General features: G+C 33.3%; 1 protein-coding gene across 4 annotated transcripts in view; it reads left to right on the top strand.

Annotated features, from left to right (window-relative positions):
- TLK1 (tousled like kinase 1) overlaps window positions 1-26,910 on the top strand; it is a 152,359-nt gene that overhangs the window by 73,992 nt on the left and 51,457 nt on the right. For all 4 annotated transcript variants that reach the window (XM_012781920.3, XM_012781921.2, XM_076005648.1 and 1 more), the window contains 8 exons: window positions 7,395-7,470; window positions 10,638-10,684; window positions 12,420-12,515; window positions 14,439-14,528; window positions 15,784-15,876; window positions 19,869-19,979; window positions 20,093-20,229; window positions 23,214-23,402. In XM_012781920.3, the coding sequence (XP_012637374.1) occupies window positions 7,395-7,470; window positions 10,638-10,684; window positions 12,420-12,515; window positions 14,439-14,528; window positions 15,784-15,876; window positions 19,869-19,979; window positions 20,093-20,229; window positions 23,214-23,402 (839 nt within the window). The remainder of the gene's footprint in view (window positions 1-7,394; window positions 7,471-10,637; window positions 10,685-12,419; window positions 12,516-14,438; window positions 14,529-15,783; window positions 15,877-19,868; window positions 19,980-20,092; window positions 20,230-23,213; window positions 23,403-26,910) is intronic.

The following is a 26,910-nucleotide window of genomic DNA, read 5'->3' as shown; positions in this document are numbered from 1 at the left end:
CAGCGCTTGACAAACACTTAATATGATAAATGTTGGTTTTAGACTGGATTTTAAGGGCATTCAGTACAAGTTGGCATTATTGAGAACTTGATTTCAATATTTTATATTTTTAGTTTTAAAAATATTAGAAAGATGTATTTTTATGAACATAGTGAATGTTTTACTAATTTTCTTTAAGATTGTCATTTTCTAAAATGACTTAAGTAACCATGGCAACCCATTGGCCTCCTTATAACCTAATTAGTTTTCTGTTATATGTCATAAGTTTGGTCTTTAATCTTAATGGAAGATTATAAAGAACAATATTCTTAATTTTATGGATTCTATAAAATGGAATATATAGGAAATATATTACTAGTTATTTTATTATCAATCTAGGTAGATTCATTGTTCCTAATCCTGATGATGCATCAGTATCACTTCAGGAGTTAAGGATTCCTCTGGTCTTTCTCCAGAGATGGTTAAATTTAGACTGGGGAGATAGCAGCGTGAGTTTTAAATAAAAGCTTTGTAAATGATTGATGTGTAGTCAACATTGAGAATCAATGCTAATAAATGTATGATAGAACAACTGTTTAGGAATAAGACAAATCACTTTTTTCTGATTATAAATGTTTTATTGCTATAGAGAAAGTAGTAACACCTTTTTTTACCTATCAGATTTTAAAGGGTTGGTGAGTGTTCTCATACAGTGTTAGTGAAAGCATGGATTGATACTGTCTTTGAAAGTGCAATTTGGCATTATCTTTAAAGTTTAAATGCATATTCTGTGATAACAGCATTTACATTTAAAAGTATGCTTCCCAGAGAAATAATTCTATAAGGACCTATGGATTGATGTTCAAAGGGATATCTATAGAGGTATATATTAATAGGCTACATAAATGGTAAGAAAATGGCAAACAAAATCACTTGTCATCAATATTGAAAACAATATGTTCCTTTTAAACATATCTGAATGCAAATTAAAATGGATACAAGTGATAGGAGCTTAAGTCAAAACGTGAGGGATGTTAAGTAAGTAAGGTAGTTGTTAAAATTGAAAGAGGAATTGTTTTAGTATTATGTTTCTTTTGAGTACTGATATGGTTGTGGATGCTGTATGTGTATAAAGAGAGTGACAATCCTACAGGCTTTTAAAAATGTGAGCTGGCACACTTTATAGGCTTACCTGTAAGATAGCACATATTTTAGTTGAGTGGTTACCGGATTTCATCTTATTGGTATTCTGTCATCTTTATTATTACACATTAACAATAAAAGCAATGCAGCAGAAAATAGAATACACTGAAAATTATTGATGATTTGAATTTACTTAGAATGGCATGGAAATGCTCTAATTTGATGATAGGATTCCAAAATGTGGCATACATAAATGTTTTATACTAAATATTGAAATCAGCATTATAACAGAGATCTTCTTTTATGGGTCAAAGGTTCAAGCAAATATTTCCAAATAATAGTTCTCGATATTAAAGTTTTGACCTTTGGTTGGGCAGAGACAGACTGTGAATTTCACATTGTGAAATTCAAAATCATCCTTGAGTTAAGATATATACATTTATCTAAGTGTACATAGGATATGAAGCAGTAAGGTAATTTTCATAATAGAAATTCAGTTTTATTACAGTACATTCTAACCTAATTTTTACAGTAAAAGCTTGGAATAAACAATATCTGTACATTTGACATTCTTGAAAAGAACATGTATTTTACATTGGCTATATTTGTAAGGATCCAGATTTTCCATTCTAGTTCAGTGCTGTTTTGATATATGCCAAGTAAGGTTAACAAAGATATTTCTCCAGCATTTTCCTGTCTCATATCTAATCTAGTTCAACAAATTTTGCCTGGAAATGTGGATAAAAATTGAACATTGTTTTTACCAGCTGCAGACAAAAAGTTTTGTCATGCCATTTGTTCAAATTATAGTAACCTTGAATTTGATACCTGAGTATGAATCATTGGAATAGCCAATGAGTTGTATTTTTGACACCAATCTTTGGCTGAATGAATCTGTTAGAAAAATTTATTCTGAAAAGTTTGAAGAGTGATTATTTTTAAAGGATATTATTTAATATTAGGGTAATTTTTTTTAAAAAGTATTTTCTTATTTAACAAAGAAATTAGATATGTCTGTGTCAATTAATAATTTTATTAGAGATGATGATATTTGACTTCTATTGTTGTCTGTTTAGTCAGGCCTGATGAACTCTACCTAAAGTAGAATGAAGAATAAGCTCTAATATCCACTCCTTCCTTTTTTGTTAATGTTATAATGGTATCTTTTCATATACTCTTAAACTTTTCTGTAATGTATTTCTGCTGATAATTTTAAATCTTTCTTTAGTTTGAGGCTTGTAGAGTGGTTGTGTGTTTTCATGGAATAATTTGATTCTTTTTTTTTTTTTTATATTTGGCCTTATTTGCATTGAAGAAAGACACATTTTTATTAAGATAACCAAGAAGCTGCATGATCAGATAGATACAAAAACCTTGTTTAATAATCACTGACCTGAGTTCCAGATAAAATTGGGAGCATTAGTTAATTATATCACTATCCTCTCTTAAGTCCTTTAAATTATCTTTGTGTTTTTTGAACAGATTTTCAACTGCTAGAAAATACTGTGTAAATTGACACTAATATCTTAGAATATTTAAATGCCAGAGCGGTTATTCAGGTTTTGGTATGATTGCAAGTCTAACATTTACACAGCTAAATTGATTTAAAGAGTACTAGTTTCTCCTTTCTTCATTTTTTCCTAACCACTATTCCATCTTATGTTCTTTGACCTTTTATAATTAATTACTCTATTCTTTCCATCTTCACTATAAAACCAAATTCTATTATTTTGCCTTCCATATTAATTCTTATTATGGTCTATTTATAGTGGGATAGTTGAGAAAAAATAAAGAAGAAAAAAAGAAATGACAACATATAATTAAGCTTAAAAATGTCTATATAAAATATTTGATATTTGCTAATTTTCTACTTTATGCAAATACATAGGTGGCCTAGTTGATGTCCTTTGGATTTACTCAAGGAAGTCATTAGTCACGATCAGTAGTTTTTCAGACCTTTCTTATGTCACCAAACTATTTCTTCAAAGGGGATCTCATATAGAATCCCAGTATTAAAATAAGAGATGTCATGGTTGCAGAGACAGGTAGAGCAACATTGTGTAAGATGTGTCTCTGGTAGGCTAGAAACATAGCTTGCCACTCACTTTTTCCTTCTCTTCCCGCTCTCCTTTAATAACTTCTGCACACAACCTCCTCTCCCCTAAGATATTTCTGGAATGCAGTTTGGAGATCGCTGATATTATTCTGAACTTTCTATCAGTGATGAGCCATCTTAGAGATTAAATATTTAGTGAGTTTCTGCCTGTCCACCTCTCCTTACCCCCTGCCCCAGGTTCTAAATCCCCAGATAGGTTTGTATACAAATGAGTCACTCCAGAGAATTGGCAGTAGTAGGCTTTGTTAAGGGTTTTTGTTTTGTTTTTAATATAAATGTTGTTAAGATTATTTAAATTCAAAACTAAAACTATTTAGTGCATATTTGCCTGAGGGTTGATGATGAGGCCTAGACTGCAGTGGCTTCTAGTCTAGAATATAGTTGACCTTAAAGAGAAAATATCATCTGTTTTGCAAGCCCTGCAAGTTATTTGTAAGCTATTAGAGCAGAAACTGCTAATCACTGAACATGTAACACAAGACGGAAGTTTTGAAACATAAAAGTGCATGGATATTTGGAGTGATAGCAGGGTAGCCATTCAAATAAGAGAATTGATTGGGTACTCACTGACGTTATTGATTACCCACTATATTGCAGATGCTGTAGTAAGTATGTTTCTGGTATGTTTCTCATTTAATCCTCACAGCCCTCCTATGCCTATATTATCATGTTTTTACACTGATGAGAAAATGGATTCTTGGATTAATAACATGCCAATGGTTATAGTAAATAATGGACTCAGTGTTTTGTTCTTGGTCTATTCCTTTAGAAACCCATGGTACTTGCTTTTTAGGAAATTATGGTTCATTTGTGCTGACAGAATAACCCTAAGAGTCCACATAGTCTATGAGATAAACAAAGTTAAAGGTCAGCACCAGCACATCAGGACATGGGTGAAAAAATTAAGGTTCTCAGGAAAGGACAAAAGGTGTGCATATGATGGAAACATTCACTTTATAGGCTAATTTAAATACATCTAGGTTTCCCATTCTTATCTTTTACTTTGTTAAACAGTTTTTCAATTTTTTATTACCTATTCTCAAGTTCTTACCTATATATTACAGTCTTAAAATGAATTTTAGCCGATCACCCTTTTTCTGTTGCTTCTCGAATTCTTCTTGGTTTATAGGAGGTAAACCTGTTGCCTTTTCATCTTTACTGTAATCATAATGCATTTGTTTGATTTTTTTTGTTTGTTTAAATGGAATGACATTTTCCTCAAAGGGCTGTCCCACATCCCCATAGTGGGAAATTTTACTTCTGAGGAAAACATCTTTAAAAAATAAAGCAAAAACCCTTAAATATCACAAAGTGTATATATAACTAGTGAAGTATTTAATTAATGTTATCGCTAATAAGTTTTAAGAATTTGTACATATCTATCTCATCCCTCTTTTGGAGATAGCCAGTGCTTGTAATCATTTTAATGATTCTGAGAAACTTTGAAGTAAAAATACTAACTTTATTTGTCTCAGTTGAACTGCACCTTTATTATCCCCACTTAAAATGTAGCTTTCCCAACCTATCATTGAACCAGTGTTCCTTGGTATATATACCAAGAAACATACATACTTTAGAAAATGATATGGAACAATTTAGAACATACACTTTCTTTAGTTTTCTAGCTAGAAAATACAGTTTCAAATATAACTGTTTCAGAATTATATTAAATAATATTTTGTGTGGTTTTTTTCTTATTCAGAAGTAGCTAGTTAAGATTTAAGATGGCATTCAAATGGGATCCTGCCATGCTGAAAAATTAGCATAACCTTAAACTATTCTGAAAAATTGTTTCTTGACCTTAAATTATATATTTTTAAATAGATTAAGTTAGGAACGATATGAACAAATTATTATTTGGGGATCTTTGTTTTAAGATAAATCTGGCTTTATAAAAGTGTGAACTTAGAATTCTTTTTTTTCTTTTTTTATTTCAACTTTTATTAAAAACAAACCAAATCCAGTAACTTTTCCCATGCCTTACTAGAGTGTTGCCTCACAACTGAACCATCATTTCTGGTGGAGGGGTGAACTTAGAATTCTTAATTTGGTGATTTTTAGTTCTAGAAATATAGCAGATTGGTTATTGTTTGAGTTTGGTAATTTTGACAATGAAACTAAACTAATGAAGTATGTACCTTGAATTACTGGTATGTCAGTTTACCTCCCACGTAGATGGCTTTCTTTAAGATTTCTGGTTTGTGAAATGAAAACATAAAGGCAATTTATGGGAGATATTGAATTTTATTTACAAACAGTAAAATTTTGAAATATTTTTGTATAATTCATTTAGTTGATGTAGGGCATATAGCATATCACATAGAGAAAAAATAAAGAACATGTGAGTCTTGTAATTATATAGAACCAAATTTGGTTTGAATCCTGGCTCTATCACACTAGTAGTGTTACTTTGAGTAAGTTATTTAATATTCATTCATTTATTTATCAAGTAATAAGCTAGGCATGGAATGGGAAGGTAAGATGGGGAGAAGATATAACATCTGTTTTTAAGGAATTCAGAGACTGATAACATTCAGTCCAATCTCTCTAAATATGTTATTTTGTTGATAGAATGGAGATAAGAGAAGTTTAAAGGCCCAAGATGATACTTAGAAGAACAGTATATGCTCAATAAGAATTAGGTTATTTATTGTCATTCATACTATTTAATCATAGAACTACTCAGAGACATAAAAATATAGATTAAATCCCTTCTTTGTTTGGGGACCACAATGCCTTAAGAGATTTATTTTAAGTTGTCCACTGTGATTCATTTTTAGTCAAATATTCATGGAGTTCCTATTAAGTTTAGGAATTATTCTGGCACCAGAAGTACTTATATTAGGCTTTCTAAAATGCCATTGCCTTTTGCTTTTGTTCTTGGCTTTAATTTTTGACTAAGCATGACAATAGTTTGGCATATTTCACAAAAATTACTTGTGTTAGCCTAATGAAAATTTTTGCTATCTGCTAGAGGAACAAGCCTGCAATTTGGGACCAAAGCCACGATCTAGAGTAGGAGTCTTCAAACTTTTTCTTTAACAGGCCAGATATTTTAGACTTTATGGGTCATACTGACTGTTGCAACTACTTAACTCTACTGTTGTAATGTGAAAGGAGCTACAGACAATACGTAAATGAACAAGTGTGGCTATGTTCCAATAAAACTTTATTATAGATGCTGAAATTTGAAATTCTTAAAATTATCACATAATAAAATATTTTTGTTTTGAATTTTAAAATTTCATACATTTAAAAATGTAAAAGCTATGGTTAGGTGATATAAAACAAGTGGCCAAACAGATTTGGCTCATGGGCCTTAGTTTGGTAACACCCAATCTAGGGCATAACCTGTGAATTTACTGCGATTGTTGGATAGTGATTATCAGGCATTTAGATGAACAGTCTTTTTTAGTAGGATCAGGGTTTGTGTTCTACCCCTTTTTTCTAATCAAAACTTAGGTGTTTTGTTTTGTTTTGTTTTGTTTGAGACAGGGTCTCACTCTGTTGCCTGGGCTAGAATGCAGTGGCATCATCATAGCTCACTGGGGGCTCAAGCAGTCCTCCTGCCTCAGCCTCCTAAGTAACTGGGTGTTACTTAGGAGTTAAAAATAGGCCTCTACGCTGGCCTATTTTTCTATTTTTTTGTGGAGATGGGGTCTCGCTCTTGCTCAGGCTGGTCTCAAACTCCTAACCTCAAGTGATCCTCCTGTCTTGGCCTTGCGAGTGCTAGGATAATAGGCATAAGCCATCTCACCTAGCCCAAAGTTTAGTTTTATACTCTGTGTTTGAGTAGTAGAAAACGAGTAAGAAAAACTTAATGTGATTCTTTTTGGGGGGCGTTGGGGTTCTATCCAGTTAAGAATTTGAAGGGCATCTTATAAAGGCTAATTACTCTCAGATTTCTCATCTACTTCAAGTCAAATTCTGAAAATGCGGAATTTCAGGTAATATGTACAGCATCTTCTATACTTGGAATTTTAAAAATTTATACAATAGAAAATTTTGTTTTTAAAATAAATTCTATGTAAATAACTATATATTCATATCTTGTGAGCACTATTTAGTACTATTTGGCCTTGAAAATTTTTTATATTAATTGGAATTTTGTATATTAAAATTATAATTTAAAAATTTGTTATCTTGCTTTCCGTAGACACCAGAGAAGAAACAATCGGAGTCATCCAGGGGAAGAAAGAGAAAAGCAGAAAACCAGAATGAAAGTAGTCAGGGTAAGCAAACAGTATCTTCCTTCAGAGCCCAGGAGACATTTACAATTAATTTTTCTGATTTTTTAACCAATTAATATTCTGATTGTTAAATAATAATATGAAATTGTAGTCTTTCTATACACATAGGCAGTTAGTGTACAATTACTGTTTTTAGGCATTTGGACATTTCTCTCAATTTTTTATTTGGGTCCTAGAAAGACTAATATCATGTCCAAATCCGAGAAGCATCATTTTTCTTTCTTTATATGAATTATGGTATTGAAATGGCTTCTTGTTCTTGAATAAAAACTTTAAATCTCTCTTTTAAAGAAGTGCCCAAACTTCTCCTTTTTTTTTTTAAAGGCCTATGTAAAAATGAGAGAGACTCTAATTAAAGCACCATCTTTTTCTTTCCATACTTATTCTTTATCCTTTCTGGCATACCACTCTTTTGTGATAAGAGCTAAGAAAATTATTTTCATTAAACTATAAAATCTCTCATAATGGACAGCAAAATAGTACTTTCATTTAATTTGGGCACTCAAAATTAAAGATAATAAATTGGGCTCTTAAAACATGTATATTGATGATTTTATACAAAATGTTATATGTATTGAAGTCATTGTTTAGCCATAAGATCTAGGGCCATGTCTTACCGGGTTTTATATGGCACTGGAATCAAGGAATATAAATGACTTTGCGAAAAGAAGGGGTTAAGTCATTTTAGGACATTTTCTCTAGGTATGTAGTACTTTGTCTCTTGATTTGCACTGAGCTGCTTTTTGGTCTTAATACAGTTCCCTCAAGTTGTAATTAATGGACTTGGAGCTTTACTTATTATAAAGATACATTAATTGCTATAGTTTCATCTGCAGATAAACTCAAAAGCAAGCCTATAAATAGGGTGGGGCTTTGGGGTTGGTTGATCCAACCTTTCTTAAATACTAACGTGTGGTCTGCCATCCACAGAATTGTCTGATTTTCTTCTGCTTTTAGGATGGTTACCTAAATTGGATTTACACTAAAATTTCTGCTTCCTCACCTAAGTTGTTTTAGAGAGAGACTGGCTTTCTGTGTCACCCCCCCCCCACACACACACTATCTTTGGAGTAAGCTTCTTCAAGCCCAAAGCAAACCTCTCCTATCATCTTATGGTCCAGATTGGGTTATATGTCCATTCCAAAACCAGTTATGTCCAACAGAGGTATTATTTCCCTTACAAAAATCAGGCCCATCTTTGGAATTGAAAATGCGATAAAGGTTCTCTTAAAAGTACAGGCTATAGCAGCACAGTTCACAGTTGCAAAGATGTGGAAACAACCCAAGTGCCCATCAATACATGAGTGGATTAATAAAGTGTAGTATATGTGTACCATGAAGTTCTATCAGCCAAAAAACAATGGTAATATAGCACTTCTTGTATTAGTCTGGATAGAGCTGGAACCCGTTCTACTAAGTGAAGTATCCCAAGAATGGAAAAATAAGCACCACATGTACTCACCATCAAATTGGTATTAACTGATCAACATTTAAGTACACATATAGTAATAACATTCATCGGGTGTTGGACAGATGGGAGCGGGGGGAGAGGATGGGTATATACACACCTAATGGGTGCAGTATGCACCATCTGGGGGATGGACATACTTGAAGCTCTGACTCGGGTGGGGCAAGGGCAATATACGTAACCTGAACATTGGTACCCCCTTAATATGCTTAAAAAAAAAATACAGGCTGTGTGGAGAAGGATGATACCTGAACAACATTGGATTTCTGGTAAGGAGGGAAAGGGAACTGAGAGTGGGGGCTGTCTAGGAGTCAGCTTGCTCTGGAGCTACAGGTGCTATATCGGGGTTGGGGGTTTTGTTGTGTTTTTAACACAACAAAATTAGAGTTTAGTTGGAGAAAAAGAATTGGGGAAATAGCTTCTGGGTAGGCAGCCAAAAACATCTCTGTCTTCACTAAAAGATAGCACTTTCTCAGAATCTGCAGGGAAATTATTATAGATAGAAGGGAAGTTCCTTTGGTATGAAACCTTTCCAGTCTTCTCTGATCTCTAAATCTGTACGAAACCATTGTTCAAAATTTTTAGGTAGCATTTATAGTCCTGAGTACTTGTTTGGATTTAAAAAAAATCCTTCTACCTTATTCCAAGAAGAATTTAAAGTTGTTGAACTTTTAAGTGTACTGTTTGTTCATCTCAGTAGTTCTTCGCACATAGTAACCACTTAAGAAATACTTGTTGAATAAAAATAAATAAATGCATGAATATAAGTCAGTATTGAATGGATAAAGTATGTATGTCTGTATTATACAAAGCTTTTGACTCCATGATATTATTAGTTTTTCTATTATAACTTGAAGAAGTGATGTATTCTATATGGTTGTAATCAAGGATGATTGCCTTTCCCTCAAAAAGCATCTCTATACACTGTATTTTCTTAGCAGGTTCTTAATTCAGTATTTGAAAAATGTATCAGGCCAGGTGTGGTGTCTCATGCCTGTAATCCTAGCACGCTGGGAGGCCAAGGCAGAACGCTCGAGCCCAGAAGTTTGAAGTTGCTATGAGTTAGGCTGACAATATGGTACTCTAGCCTGGGAAACAGAGGAAGATTCTGTCTCAAAAAATTAAAAAACTGCATCAGAGTCCATCTGAGAGCAGAATATTTAATTAAAGAACAATATGATCTGTAATGACCTAGTTCACTCCATCAGTATGGTCATATAAAAACAATATTTGAAATATAGCTTATTAAAATGTATCTTATTAATTTGGAAATGCTTTTTAGAAAATCAAAGCACATTTTATAAAATAACATTCATAGTGAAGCATGTTATTGTGAGTTTGACAGGGATCATGTTATGGTTTGTATTAACCAAAGCTTTACAGGTAAGAGGTAGTGTTTGAGTTATGCAGGTGCCATTTGTCTTTTTTATTTATTGATTTCCTTTTCTGAAATTAGTAGTTACTAAGCAATATTAATAATATAGTTTTAAAATAGTAGGTCCATAATGTTGTTTATCTGATTCTCCAATAATTGGGACTTTTAAAAATTGGCATGTTTCTCTTGAAATGTCATTTGATTTTTGGATTTCTGAAATTGGTATCTGATCTTCTGAGGATTCTTAATATGTTTTTGATGTTCATCACTACCCTACTAACATATCATATGCTTTTTGTATTTTAGGAAAAAGTATTGGGGTACGTGGCCACAAAATTAGTGACTATTTTGAAGTAAGTTCATTGAGAATTATCTCCAGTTCCTAATTCAATATAATTCTGCTGAGAGTTACAAATAATTTCTTTGAAGCACAAGGTCAACTTTTGATTATCTGCTTGATTAGAGCAGAGCTTTAGTCAAGTCATGTTATATCCTTTCTTCCTTGGGAACCTTAAAATTTACCTTTACATTGGTATGGCACATCATAAATTTCAAAGTACTTCCTCACATATTTGCTTATAACAACCTAAGATAATCAAAGTAGGTGTTAATGTTTCTGTTTTACAGACAATGAAACAGAGTACCAGAAATATAAAGTAGCCTACCTAAAGTCAACTTTTAAATAGTAAAGAATGGAACTTAAAGTCTACCAGCTCTCTAGTTCAGAATTCTTTCTACTGTCAATACAAGCTTTATCACACCTCAGCAACATTTGAGTCCTGTGGGTGGGGATTAAATAATTGATAAAGATGTGAATCTAAGAGTCTCTGAAAACAGTAAAGAGTGGTAAATTTAGATTCTTACCCAAGAGTAACATTCAGGAGTGTTTCCGTGCTTCTACATAGAAACACTTTTGGCTAGCAGTTTTACATTAGAAAAAAATGAATGTGATTTTTAAAACAACAAACATAATCTACTCAATTGAAAAATACTTATATTTACTTTAGATTGAAACCAGAATTGGCTGCATAGCAGAAGGGCTGAATTTTAAAATAATTTTTAAAATCCTCCATTGCTTTTTTTCTTGGGTAATGTTTTCTAAGGTAAAATTGTTGCTGACCACTAGATACCTAATGCTCTTTACTTGAGGTCAGTCACTTGTTTTTAATATCATTAAGAACCTTTGCCAAAGGTAAGATCAGTTTGAATAGACAAATATCTCTTGAATGCTTACTATGTGCCAGATGTTATGTTAGGCACTCTATAAATGAAATATATGAGGCAAAATCTTTGGGTTGTGGGAAGTTTTTAATAAATGAACATGCTGAAAGCACTACATCTCTGCTGTTGGTGTCGAAGTTAATTAAACAAAAAATGATGAAGTAGACAATAAACTATACCCCCTGAGGAAGACAGCAGCAAATTGTTTTCTTTTCCCATCCTTAGTAGGAACATGAGATAGGAGAAAAGGTATCTATGGAACAGATTAGTTGGCTTCTCTTCATGTGCAGCTAAATCACATATTTTGTAAGAAATAATTGATTTTTTAAAAGATTTTGTCCTATTAGAGTGAAGGGAATTATTCTGTAAACTCTTTCATACAATGCAGTGTACATTTGGATATTTAACAGATCTTGAGAGTGAAGATTCTGTTTAAGATAGTTGTTTATGTTTACAAATATCTATGTGTAAATAAATTTTAAGTTTTTTGGGATTAGAGACCATATTGGCTCAAGAAACATGTATAGGGAAATTGTGCTAAGATTTGGGAGAAAAACAGAAAGTTCATTTGGGGAATTTATTTCTCTTAGAGTCGGCCACAGTAACAAATTGTACTCAGAATGCAATGTAATAAGGATCTTTATAAAATGTAGCCTCATCATGTTTTTGTGATCAGTACTCTTCTTGTTGATGTTTTAGGACTTGGCTATAACTGAACTTAGTTTTGCTTTTTCTGGAACCATTTAAATGACTATTTGATTTAATTTAAAATAAGATATTTAAATTAATTCTTAATGCCATGTCTAATATAACAACTGTCTAAACCTGCTTTAATAAATAATGATGTTTTCTTTTTCTTTTTCTCAGTATCAAGGTGGAAATGGCTCAAGTCCAGTAAGAGGCATACCTCCTGCAATCCGTTCTCCTCAAAATTCACATTCACATTCCACTCCTTCCTCATCTGTAAGTTTTTATTAATATCTTTCAAGTTTTTCATGGATATTCTTTGGGAGGTTATATACATTGAATAACTTTTAAAGCTTGTTGTCTTTAGTGAGAATTTCTATATCAATTAGTGTTTATCTTTTAAAAAATCATTTCTGTGAGGTGAGTTGAATCCTTTTTAATTTGACACTGTTAGAACTTTATTTCTGAAAGTAAGCTTCTTAAAGATTTTCTGAATTAATTATTTTCTGAATTAATTATATCTAACAGTCATTTTTGCAAAAGAAGGCTGTTGAGCCTGTAGGGCTAACATGAATACTCTTGTGTCAGTCCTAAGTCAGTTATTGATTCCTAATTTCTAACTTTCTTACCAATTAAATTTCTTTTCATTTTATTTTTTTGAGACAGAGTCTTACTCTGTTGCCTGGGCTAGAGTGCCATGGCATTAGCCTAGCTCACAGCAACCTCAAACTCCTGTGCTCAAGTGATCTTCCTGTCTCAGCCTCCCGAGTAGCTGGGACTACAGGCACACACGCCCAGCTAATGTTTTATATGTATACTTTAAGTTGTCCAGCAAATTTCTTTCTATTTTTTTAGTAGAGACGGGGTCTCACTCTGGCTCAGGCTGGTCTCAAACTCCTGAGCTCAAACTATCTGCCCGCCTCGGCCTCCCATAGTGCTAGGATTACAGGCATGAGCTACCATGCCCGGCCACCAATTAAATTTCTTAAGCACTAAAATAACACAGTTTTTTTCCTGGGAATCCTTAAATCTTGGTCCTAAAAATTACCTTATAACTTTTTGGTTTGTTTCTAACATTTTAAGATCTTTTTTTTTTTTTTTTTTTTTTTTTTTGAGACAGAGTCTCCCTTTGTTGCCCAGGCTAGAGTGAGTGCCGTGGCGTCCTAGCTCACAGCAACCTCAAACTCCTGGGCTTGAGTGATCCTTCTGCCTCAGCCTCCCGGGTAGCTGGGACTACAGGCATGCGCCACCATGCCCGGCTGATTTTTTTTTATATATATATCAGTTGGCCAATTAATTTCTTTCTATTTATAGTAGAGACGGGGTCTCGCTCTTGCTCAGGCTGGTTTTGAACTCCTGACCTTGAGCAATCCGCCCGCCTCGGCCTCCCAAGAGCTAGGATTACAGGCGGGCCTCCCAAGAGCTAGGATTACAGGCGTGAGCCACAGCGCCCGGCCAATTTTAAGATCTTTTATATGCATCGCTTTGCATATAAACAGCGGATTCATTTTTAAATTTACTTTTTATCAGATTTTCCATCAGCAGAAAAAAAAAAAAAAAAAAAAAAAAAAAAATAAATTTACTTTCATTGTGTACAAGTTAAATATCTAACCAGAAAAACAATACTGTTTTTCAGTAATTTACACATGAACTAAAGATTTTTAAAAATTAGAGTTGCACTTCTTTTTTTCAAGCACCCTATTTTCATTTCTTTTGTCCCTTTCCAGTCCTTGTCTATAGACACACTTGGTTGTGTCTTACTTGTTTTGTAACTTCAGGCACATCATGTCTCTGTTGGTGTATACAAAGGAAGGCATAGGATTGATTCAACAGTAATTTTAGGTAAAGAGTTGTAGTGATTGATACCATTGATACAGTGTTGCATTCTGCTGCTTTTAATGAGTATATTTCTAAACTAGTGATCAGATAAACAATGAAACTCATCAGTAAATTGATATTAAACTACATATGGGCATGCATTATTTTCCCTAGTACTAAGATTCTGTATTAACATCTTTTTTATTTTTACTTTTTGAACTATCGTAATTGGTTTTTAATAGTTTTGTTTCAAAATCAATTATGTTTCAATTCAGGTATTATCCAGATAGAAACTTCTTCAGAAATGTTTAAGTAATTGTTGCTAAGTGGAAACCTATTTTTTTTTCTTGCTAGCATAAAAATTTTAATATATTATTTTAGGTTCGACCGAATAGCCCTTCTCCTACTGCATTAGCTTTTGGGGACCACCCTATTATACAACCAAAGCAGTTATCTTTTAAAATTACTCAGGTAAATATTAATTAAAATTTTTTTCTATGACTTCTAAGAAAACCACTGTCCAACTTTGGTTGGACAACTTAGTTGTGTAATTAAAAACTAAGATTCTATTGTTTGTCTTAGATATAAAGCAAAATTATACATAAAGAAAGCTAACTTAACAAAAAAAACCCCAGAATTTATAGGGAGGGGTGAGAAATTGAAACACCCAATTTACTGCCAGCTTCTCCCTTGTTACACACTGGCAAATATTTACATATTGTAAGCAAGTCAAATAATCAGAGTTTAATATCCACATATATATAATTGATGTCTTTGTGAGGCTGTTATATTTGTTATATAAGTGGACATTAAAATAATTCATTTGAGTATCTGTATTTATGAATGTGTATATATGTGCTGTAAATTAGATAATTTGAAAATTGAATTTGGATATCATTTGAACTTATTTACTTTCATGAATTTTGAGTACTAAGTTTTCATTTTAATTTTTTACATGTGATAGTTTCTGGGTGACACTTTTTCTCAAACTGGGGATTGGGACAATAGATCCTGTTGCTTGACCAACTCAACTTGCCAATTTATTGCCATTAGACTTTATTTGTGGGGTCATGTCCAAACTGTTATGCATGTACCAAAACCTCTTTTGTTTGAATGATTCCGAGGCTAGGATTACAAAGTCACAGAGCAGCTCATGAAGGTTTTGATGCATGGGATATTGGTAAAAGAACACAAAATTTCTGTTAGATGAGGAATAATTTCAAGGGATCTATTGTACATCATGGTGACTACAGTTAATATTATATATATGAAAATTGCTAAGAGTAGATTTTAAATGTTCACACCACAAAAAAGGATAGGTATGTGTTAAATAACTTGATTTAGCCATGCCACAATGTGTATATATCTCAAAACATCATGTCGTACACCATAAATATATACAATTTTTACTTGTCAATTTAAAAATAATTTTAAAAAGGTTTAGCAAAGTTCAAAGATAAACTAGAGTGATATATAGCACAAAGTAGTGGATATATTACATTTTAATGAGAAACATCAGTATTCTAAATAATTAACCTCTTTAAATATTGGCAAGTTTGTAGCATTTGTACTTCTTAGATATACTTTTAAAATGTCCTTTTAAAACTGCACTGAGAGTTTTTGGAATACACTTTATATATACATACAAATGTACATAGTTCTAGTTTTATGTTTATATGCAACAACATATATAATGGAGATAATAAAATAGCTTTCTTTCATTTAGACTGATCTCACAATGCTGAAATTAGCAGCATTAGAAAGTAATAAAAACCAGGACCTGGAAAAGAAGGAAGGTCGTATAGATGATTTGCTCAGGGTAAGTAATAACTCACAGACAGAAAAAAATTGAATGAGTTATTTGGCAACAGTGAAACTGTTGAAGAAATACCATTGTAAAAAAAAATCTGTAGTTGGAAAACAGTAAGCTTTTTTTCTGTTAGTGGAAATACATAATTGAAAATGCCAACTTTAAAGTGAAAATATTTTATTAGATCTTTAAATGTAAATTTAGAAACAGTTGGCGAAACTAGAAGGAAGTTTATAAAATTTATAGCTACCATAAGAGCCATTTCATGTTAGTTTAAAGTTAATTGATTTTGTTATACGCCTGACATCTGATACTATAAAGGATAAAGTAACTGCTGTGATCTATGAGACTTTTAATGGAAACTTTACTAAAGAATACATCTAGAAGTATGATTATAATGTGAGTAAGGTATAAAGCAATAGTTCTTACCCCTTGCTGCTCCTTAGAATCACCAGATGGAAAGGGTGGAAGTGCTAATCCCTGAACACTGAGGGGTTCTGATCAAGTTGATATGATGTAGGTCTTGGGCATTGGTAATTTTAAAAGCTCCTCCCTATGATTCTAATTTAAGCCAACATTGAGAACCATTGATTCAGAAACGCAATAAAACCAACACATGTGATCTTGCCAGACTTACCAGTACCTTTGAAACATCCAGTGTGTCTTTTCTGATCCCATCCCAGTTACTCTTTCGTATCCCTTTACCTTTAACCACTATTCTATTATCATTCCTTAATGTTTCTGTACGTTTATATTAATTATGTTTATACATTCTTAACAACATATTATTTAGTTTGTTTCTCAACTTCATTTAAGTGAAATTATCCTGTATGGACCCTTTTGCCTTGCTTGTTTTTACTGAGCGTTATATGTGAGAGTCACCCACATTGATGAGAATAACTATAGTTTGTTCATTTCACTGCTAAGTAGTAAGACAGCATATGTATATAAGAACATTTTTTTTCGGCATATTATAGGGGTACAGATTTTAAGGTTTCAATAAATGCCCTTTCCCCTTCTCCCCCCACAAGTCTGAGTTTCCAGCATGACCATCCCCCAGATGGAAGAACATTCTTTGCGGGCATGGTGGCTCACACCTGTAATCCTAGCACTCTGGGAGGCTGAGGCAGGTGGATTACTCTAGGTCATGAATTTGAAACCAGCCTGAACAAGAGTGAGACCCCGTCTCTACTATAAATAGAAAAATATTAATTGGCCAACTAATATATCTAGAAAAAATTAGCTGGGCATGGTGGCACGTGCCTGTAGTCCCAGCTACTCTGGAGGCTGAGGCAAAAGGATTGCCTGAGCCCAGGAGATTGAGGTTGCTGTGAGCTAGGCTGATGCCACGGCACTCACTCTAGCCTGGGCAACAAAACAAGATTCTGTCTAAAAAAAAAAAAAAGAAGGCCGGGCGCTGTGGCTCACGCCTGTAATCCTAGCTCTTGGGAGGCCGAGGCGGGCGGATTGCTCAAGGTCAGGAGTTCAAAACCAGCCTGAGCAAGAGCGAGACCCCGTCTCTACTATAAATAGAAAAGAAATTAATTGGCCAACTGATATATATATAAAAAATTAGCCGGGCATGGTGGCGCATGCCTGTAGTCCCAGCTACCCGGGAGGCTGAGGCAGAAGGATCACTCGAGCCCAGGAGTTTGAGGTTGCTGTGAACTAGGCTGACGCCACGGCACTCACTCTAGCCTAGGCAAGAAAGCGAGACTCTGTCTCAAAAAAAAAAAAAAAATAAAAAAAAATAAAAAAAAAAAAAAAAGAACATTCTTGTACATGTCTTCTAGGGCAAAGATGAAATAATTTCTCTGTAGTATATGCTTAGGAAAGACATGGCCAAAGTACAGGGAATGGACATCTTTCACTTTACTCTATGGTATCAGATTTCTCCTGAAGTATTTGGATCAATTTATACTCTCAACAGCAGTGGGCCAGAAAAAAATCCTATCACTCATCTTCCTTGCCAGGGCTTGGTATTATAAGATTTTCTTTTTAAAAAAATTTTTTTGGCTGATCTGATGGATATAATATAGTGTCTTGTGGTTTTATTATGCATTCCGTATTTACTAATTGGTTGTGAGCATATTTTAAAATATTTATTAACTATTTGTGTTTCTTCTGTGAAATAACTGTTTTTTGCCCATTTTGCTTATTGGATTGTCTTTTTCTTATTGATATCATTATTGGTTATATATCTTGATTTACTCCCAGTTTATGAGTTGTCTTTTCATTTCTTCATGCTGTCTTTTGATGATTAGACATTTTTAATTTTTATATGATTAAATAGATATTTTTGTTTATAGTTTGTGTTGCTTATACTAAATTATTAGCAAAGATACGTCAAAAGAATTAATTATTTTTAACTCTTAAGATTGTAAAAATGTTCTGTATATTCTGTTAAAAGTTTATAGTCTGATTGTTAATCTCACTGGAATTGGTTTTTGAGTATGATGTGAAGTAGGATTTCATTTTAATTTCTTTCTGTATGGATAACCAGTTGTCCAGCCCCATTTTATTAACAGTTCAGTCTTAACTGCCAACTCCATCATAAAATCTTATTTATATTTACAGCTGGATCTATTTCTATGTTCTGTATCATGTTCTATTGTTGTATTTATGTGTCTCTGCACTGGTACTACAGCATCTTTTTATCATTTAGCAATTGCCTTTGGCCATTAGTAGCAGAGAACATAAACAGCAGTACTTTAAATGAGATAAGTGTTTATTTTTCAAGAGAACAGAAGAGGGCAGCCCAGGTATGATTGTTCCACAGTGTCGTAGGTACCATTGGTACCTTCAGTTTTCCCTATGGCTTCATCCTTAGTTCATGGCTTCCATCTTAAAAGGTCACATCAAAGTCCAATATATCTGTTTGAATCACAATTATGATGTGTGCATTCTAAGCAGAAAACAGGAGGAAGAGGGGAAGAAGAAAAAGCACAGTAATTGTATATGCAGCCTATTGAATGTCCCACTGAACAACTTTTGCTTATATCTCTCATTGATCATTCTTACGGTTGCCAGGGAAACTAGGAAATATAGTCTTTTAGTTAGGCACAATATCAATCCAGAATAAAACATGGAATTTCCATTATTAAGGAAAAAGGGGATTTGGATGATCATAATTACTGTAGCTTTACATTAAGTTGTGACATATAGTTAGACAAGTATCCTCTCCTTCATTTTGTCTATTTTTGGCCCTTTGCAATTTTAGAGAAATGTTGGAGTCAGTTTTCCAAGTTACACGCATACATACCACACACACACAGTTTGGGCTTCTGTTTGAATTACACTTAATGATGAAGATCTGTTGATGATAAATTCTATTTCCTCTTCCTTGAAAAATAGTTTTATTGAATATATAATTTTAGATTGATAGTTGTTTTTTCCCAGCACTTTCAAGATATTATGCCCTTGTCTTTGGATTCCACCATGATTGGCCTAGACCTGTGATTCTCAAAGTATGATCTCAGAGCAGAAACATCAATATTACTGGAGAAATTGTTAGAAATGGAAATTGTCAGACCTTTCCCAGACATACTGACCTGGAAACTCTGGGGATGGGTCCCAGCAATCTCTTGCCACTCTACTAGACTAATTCTGAGGTTAGAGAGAGGCCTCTTCCCTGAGCAGAGTGAACAGAATTGATATCCTGTTGCCTAGGAAGAATGATGGAGAGAGTTAGTTATTAGCTAGGCAACTTACAGGCTCATCCACAAGTTTAATGGTGAAAATGTTTTGTTAGTTTTAAGAGATAGAGTATGGATTGGAATATATGGAACATGGATACAAATTCCATGTACTTTCCACTGCACAGTTAAGTAACATTTAACAGTATTATCCCATAGTAAGTAGGCTTTTTATTTTTAGTATCATACTTAAATATTTGATATTATTAATCCTATGTGTATATAATTTATCAAAACATTAAAATATTTCTCAGCTTTTCATATATAGAAATTCTAGACTTTCTGCATTTTCTGCTTATGTTTTAGGCTAACTGTGATCTCAGACGGCAAATAGATGAACAACAAAAATTACTTGAAAAATACAAAGAACGATTAAATAAATGCATATCAATGAGCAAGAAACTTCTTATTGAAAAGGTAAGTTAAAAGTTTAGTAAGTTTTCCATTCCTCTTTACTAGCCCCTTTTGCCTTGTACGTTTTTAAAATTTAAATGAATAAAATTGATGATTTTTTTTCCTTCTTTTTTCAGAGTACACAAGAAAAACTGTCAAGCAGAGAAAAGAGTATGCAAGATAGATTACGCCTTGGGCACTTTACAACAGTTAGACATGGCGCTTCATTTACTGAACAGTGGACAGATGGTTTTGCATTTCAGAATCTCGTGAAGTTAGTCATTCTTACGTTTAAAAAATTTAGTATTCATTTGGGTTTTCATTACTTTAAAAGATTATAGATTTGGGATTATATTCTACATCTCCTCCTCACTATTCTTTGAAATCATAGAATTTAGTACATTTGAAAGGAATATGAAATAGAGGTATTACAGTTTTAGCTTTAGCAGACTTCTTGATTAATTAGCATTCGTCTATGTAGGATAATGTGTTATTCTAAATCAAACTTTCCAAAATATAAACTGAACCTCTAGCTTTATAGATGATATTTTGGGAAGAGAATTATTAAAAATTTAATTTTCATTGGAAGGTGGGGGCGTTGGGGTCTCTCTCTCTCTCTCTCTCTCTCTCTCTCTCTCTCTCCTGGGTTTTTTCTACTTAGTTTTTTCCTCATTCCCCAATCCTTGTTTGTTAACATTTAGCACTTGTCTACTCTCTATTTGTAAGGAAAAGAACTTTTTTTGCCTCACATATAGTAAATCAGAAATCAGTTCAACTGAATATGTGGCTTTAGCATTTCTGTAATAAACTTAAAAAAAAAGAAATCATTGTTACCATATTTTCTTGAGTTCAAATGGTAGTAGGTAAAGGTTGGCTAGCTGTTTATGTGTTAAGAAGCCAGGACCTATGCTGCTCTCTTTTTTTTTTTTGCTGGGAAATTTGTAAAAACCCGAAAATCAGGAGTAGTGCCAACATCTACGTCAGCTTTCCCAGAGTCACTTCAGTTATTTGAAGTGGAAGCAAAGCCTTATTTCACATGGTATCACATCACCATTGCTGTTCCAACACTAGTTCCCAGGACTTGCCACAGAATGCCCCCCCCCAGCAGATTTATTTGCTGTTGTTCAACACAGCTATGCTAAGTGTAGGTATACCATAATGAAGGACAGTGTCCTTGTGCTAATACGGAGTTTGGGTTTTAATTCTGTGAATAATGGAGACTGATAAAGGTTTGTATATAGTGTGTATAATCAGAATTGAATTGCATAATAATTATGATGGTAATGTGGAAATAATATTAGAGGATAAATTGTTGACAGTTAAATGGAGAGAAGTATCCAGATGAAAGGTGATTAAAGCTTAAGCTAAAATATGGACAGAAAAGTAGAGAACAGGAGAAGAGTACTGCTCTGTGTTGTTACATATATTTATTTTATAATCAGTGATATAACCCAAAGTGGTTAGAGGATAAGAAGAGAAATGAATAAATAAAAGTTAATAATATTAATAATCTCAACTGTATGGTCATTCCTGAATAATCAGGTATTAGCTACATATCTATTCCAGTAATTCTTTATTTTCCATTAGTATTCTAATCATTAGAGTTATTGTTATTTATTATAGCATCTTGATTGTGCTCTAAAATAGTCTTGAAATTTACTTTTTTAATAATTGAAATTATTTATTCCCACTTCCAAATGAAAACTAGATTAAAGTCTTGCTCTCACTGTGCTATTCTTAGACTTTTTCTCTACCCTTTTGCCCTTCTGTGTAGATGGTTCTTAATTTTTGTCACTCTTATCATTCTGCTACTCCCTCCTAGAACCATAGGGAAAGGAATGTATGTAAGGCCAGTTCTTTATCAGCAGAGTTTGAAAGGGGTGGGTGGAGATGAAAGAATGAGACATTTGACTTATTCTAAATCTAAATATAACCATATAGGATTTTTTTTTTTTTTTTTTTGAGACAGAGTCTCACTTTGTTGCCCAGGCTAGAGTGAGTGCTGTGGCGTCAGCCTGGCTCACAGCAACCTCAATCTCGGGGCTCAGCGATCCTACTGCCTCAGCCTCCCGAGTAGCCGAGACTACAGGCATACGCCACCATGCCCGGCTAATTTTTTGTATATATATTTTTAGTTGGTCAATTAATTTATTTCTATTTTTGGTAGAGACAGGGTCTCGCTCAGGCTGGTTTCGAACTCCTGACCTTGAGCAGTCCGCCTGCCTCGGCCTCCCAAAGTGCTAGGATTACAGGCGTGAGCCACCACGCCCGGCCCCATATAGGATTTTAAATTTTTTTCTTGGCATGGTTAGATGACCTAAAAGGGAACATGGTTACTGTGAGAGCAAGTTTAAGGTATTGTACATGGGTTAGTTTTAAAAAGCTTGGCTATTACTTAAGGCTCTGGTCAAACTGCTAAAATCTTCAACCTAAATTTTAATAATAGACATGATATCTATTAGTTTTAGAGTAAGTGAACTATTTGCAAAATTGTGTAAGCTTCTTGAATTGGACTTCAATTGCGCATTTTTGAAAGCTGAGCAAATTTTCTTGCTGTTTTCTTGTTTCTTTTCCTTAAGTTGTCAGAATTCTTTTTTCCTCATCCATTTCTTATAAGATCAATTTTGGTTTCATTTCAAAATATCAACTGCTCATTCCCCAAATTTCTTTTTAACAGAGGTAGATTTAGAAAATAACACTTTTCATATTAAATTCCTACTTGCCTTTTATAAGCTTGTCTGCAAATACTAAGTGATGAGATACATGTGTAAAATATACCCCAGACTTTTGTTAGTTCTTTTTTTATTATTATTATTTTTTTAGCTCATTCTTTTATTTCATTCAGCAACTGTTTATTGAGTACCTAGTATGATCACTGTGCTAGCTACTAAGGGTACAATAGGATAAAATAGATATGGTTTCTGTTTTTAGGGAATGATATAAATCTAATTAGACATACTCTGATTAAGTATCTGTAGGAATGACATTTGTTAGAAAAGAGAAGGTGGGGAGATAACAAGACACTGTGAGATTGTATATGCCAACACATCTTTCCTAGTCCAGAGATTTAGGGAGCATCTCATTTAAAAATTATTGTTTCGAGTGAGACCTGAAGAAGTACAAATTGGTTGACAAGAGTGGAACTAAAAGGTTACAAGTTTATATTATATGATTTTTTGTGTTTTTTTAATGCATTTCCCCCGTTTTAACTGTGAAAAGTAATGGAAGGTTAATATGTTTTTGTTTATTTTTATACAGGCAACAAGAATGGGTGAATCAGCAAAGGGAAGATATTGAAAGGCAAAGGAAACTTCTAGCCAAACGCAAACCTCCTACAGCTAATAATTCTCAGGCACCCTCTACCAATTCTGAACCAAAACAAAGGAAAAACAAAGCAGTCAATGGAGCAGAAAATGATCCCTTTGTTAGACCAAATTTGCCACAACTGTAAGCCTCCATTTAAATTTTCCTTTCTAAAAATTGTTGCCAGTGAGCATGAATGTTAATAATGGATTTTATTTATAATTAAATTAATACTTAAATAGCAAAAAGTAGTTATGGCCAGTATTGGAAATTTAGCTCTAAATTAATAAGCCCCCATATATTTGAATTTTACCTTTTTATGCCATAACATTTACGTCTTTAACTTACTTGGCTGCATTAAATATTGTTGACTTATTTTTTCTAAAAAGCTCCCTTGACTTAGTATCAGGCAGCATCTTCTTTATCTCTTCGATGGACATCATTTACTTCCTAATCTATAAAATGTGGGTAATTTTTAGGAATATATCCTAGGCCATCTTATTTCACACTCTACATATTCTCCTTGAATATTATCTATTCTCAGGGTTTCTGTTACCATATATGTCCTGCTGACATCCAAACTACTATTTCCAGCCCACTTTTCTCTCGGGTATCAGATACTTCCATCTCAATCTTGAATGTCATATCCCTGCTTAGTTGATATCAGTACTTAAATGCCTCATAGGAACCTCTAATGCAGCCTGTTCAAAACTGTATTACTTAAGAAAAAAAAACAAAAACCCTGTATTTACTGTTGTCTTTCCCTCTTCAGTCTCTATATACACATACCTTTCCCGTGTTCTATTAGTGAGCGATACTACCATCTTTTCATATGCAAGGATTCTGATTGTCACCCTTAACATTTTAGGTATAGATTTCATTGATCTTTCTTAATCCATTAGTGAGTAGGTTGTGATAATTTTATCTTTCAAAAGTCCATCTCAAAATCTGCTTCCTTCTTCAAGCCTTTCCTAATTTTCTTGTGCTTGTAAGAAATTTAATTGTAAGTTGCAAATAAAACATTTGGCTATAGTTATTTTAAAAAAAACTGTACTTTTCGTAGATCAGTAAATTAACTTTGTTGCTTAAGAAAAAACAAACAAGAGCAAATGGGTGGGTAGGTGAGTGGTTGTATTGAAGTGTGTATTAGCTTTAACTGCACCCGTATAGATACCCAGTCCTTCTAAGATATCAAAACTGTCCATTTATCCTTTATGATAAAGTTTCCACTGACACCATGGCACCATTCTAACTCAAGTTACTGCATTTTTTTTTTTTTGGGGAGACGGAGTCTCACTTTGTTGCCCTGGGTAGAGTGCAGTAGCGTCATCATAGCTCATTACAAGCTCCTACTTCTGAGCTCAAGTGGTCCTCCTGCCTCAGCCTCATGAGTAGCTGGGACTACAGGTGCACACCACAACACCCTGCTGATTTTTCTGGTTTTTGTAGAGATGGGATCTCACTCTTGCTCAGGCTGTCTCGAACTCCTAAGGTTCAAGTGATCCTCCCACCTCAGGCTCCCAAAGTGCTAGGATTACAGGTGTGAGGCACAGCACTGACCTATTGCTCTCTCTTATTTGGGTTACTTTTTCATTCATTTCCCCATGCAACTTTGGTTTTTTCCTGCAGTCCATTTTCATGTTGCAATGAGACTCATTTTTCTGAAATAAAAATATGGTCCTTTCTTTCTTTTTATAGCCCTAACAGAGCTCTCCATTACTTGAATGATATAATCCAAAAGTTTTAATATGGGTTATAAAGCAATTTTGATCTGGCTCTTTCTCACCTGTCTAGCTTCATCTTTGGCATTGACTAGTACCTCCCCCTCACTGCCAACTTTCAAACTCTCCATTATATTAATTTCTGATCATCTTTTAAGTCCTATATACTGCCTTCTGAAAGCTTTTCCTTAACCACTAAAGGATAGGAGTTAATTATCACTTGGAGGTATTGCCATAGTACTTTCTGTCTCTTCAGTCACAACATCATGATCCACTCAGTTAATGACATACTTGCATGGTTGTGAGCTCTTAATTTATTTTTAACTACTAGCAAGAGTCATTCAGTTCTTCAGGTAGTAGTTTCTAATTTTAGTCACAAAGATTTTTTTTATTCAGTAGAAATAGTTTAGATAGCTGATATTATTTCTGGATAAGTCTAAGGATCCTTGCATTGATTTTTCCATTAATTTTTTCATTAATACATTTTTATCAATATTTTTATTTCATTAAATAATTCAAAATATAATATATAAATATATATTATATAAATATAATATAAAATATAATATATAATATATATTATATAATATATATATTATATATAATATATTATGATATAATATAATATAATTCAAAATATTTCATTAAATAATTCAAAATATTTCAAATTCAGTTTTTTTTTCTTTTTGTAACAACCCATTCCAAATGAATCAAATTAAGTTTTTTTTTTTTATTTGTTTTTTTTTTTTTTTTTTTTTTGAGACAGAGTCTCGCTTTGTTGTCCAGGCTAGAGTGAGTGCCGTGGCGTCAGCCTAGCTCACAGCAACCTCAAACTCCTGGGCTAGAGTGATCCTTCTGCCTCAGCCTCCCGAGTAGCTGGGACTACAGGCATGTGCCACTATGCCCGGCTAATTTTATATATATATATCAGTTGGCCAATTAATTTCTTTCTATTTATAGTAGAGACAGGGTCTCGCTCTTGCTCAGGCTGGTTTTGAACTCCTGATCTTGAGCAATCCGCCTGCCTCGGCCTCCCAAGAGCTAGGATTACAGGCGTGAGCCACAGCGCCCGGCCTCAAATTAAGTTTTGATCATCTCTATTAGATAATCTAAATGTTTCATGTTTCACAGAGGATGACTACAAAATAAACAATATTTTACCTTACAGTTCATATTATTGAAGTTTTAGAGGCAATTAATTTTTATTACAGCTTTAATTTTAATTGAAGAATATATTTTATTTAGTATTAATAGTAGATTACATATCTCTTGTAAATAGTATATAATTGGTTTAAAGTTTATTTTTTAGAGCAGAATTGAACAGAAAATCCAGAGTTCACATATACCCCCTGGCCCCACACACACATTCTTTCCTGCTATCAACATCCTACACCAGAGTGGTACGTTTGTTACAATCAATGATCCTGCATTGATTGACACCTCATTATCATCCAAAGTCTATAGTTTACATTAAGGTTCACTCTTGATGAACATTGTGTGGGTTTTGACAGATTATACATTGTATACATTATACATAATTATACAGATTATACTTGATTATTTAAAGATCTGTTATGAAAAACTTTTCTTTCATTGGAGCATTTTTTTCCATTTTTAATTCGTGTAATCATTTATTAGGGCTTAAATATTTCATTCTTTTTCTCTATTAGAAGTATGAGTGTGTTTATATACACAGACACATACATATATACACATTTACCTACAGGACATCATTACTGTCTTATATAGTCAGTGTTTATGTAGACTTTCTCCACATATGTATTGGTTTTTTGTGTTTCACTTATTTCTGTAATTACTGATCTTACATCTGGCAAGATCCTTCTACTTAAGAATACCCTTTAGAAATTTTCCTTTAGTGTGTTCTGTTGGTAGTGATGTCTCAGATTTTGTTTGTCTGAAAATAACTTTAT

This window comes from Microcebus murinus, chromosome 8 (genome assembly GCF_040939455.1).
Source record: "Microcebus murinus isolate Inina chromosome 8, M.murinus_Inina_mat1.0, whole genome shotgun sequence".
In the NCBI taxonomy this organism is placed as follows: Eukaryota; Metazoa; Chordata; class Mammalia; order Primates; family Cheirogaleidae; genus Microcebus; species Microcebus murinus.
Note: the sequence above shows the minus strand (reverse complement) of the source record. Positions and strands in the feature narration are given on the sequence as shown.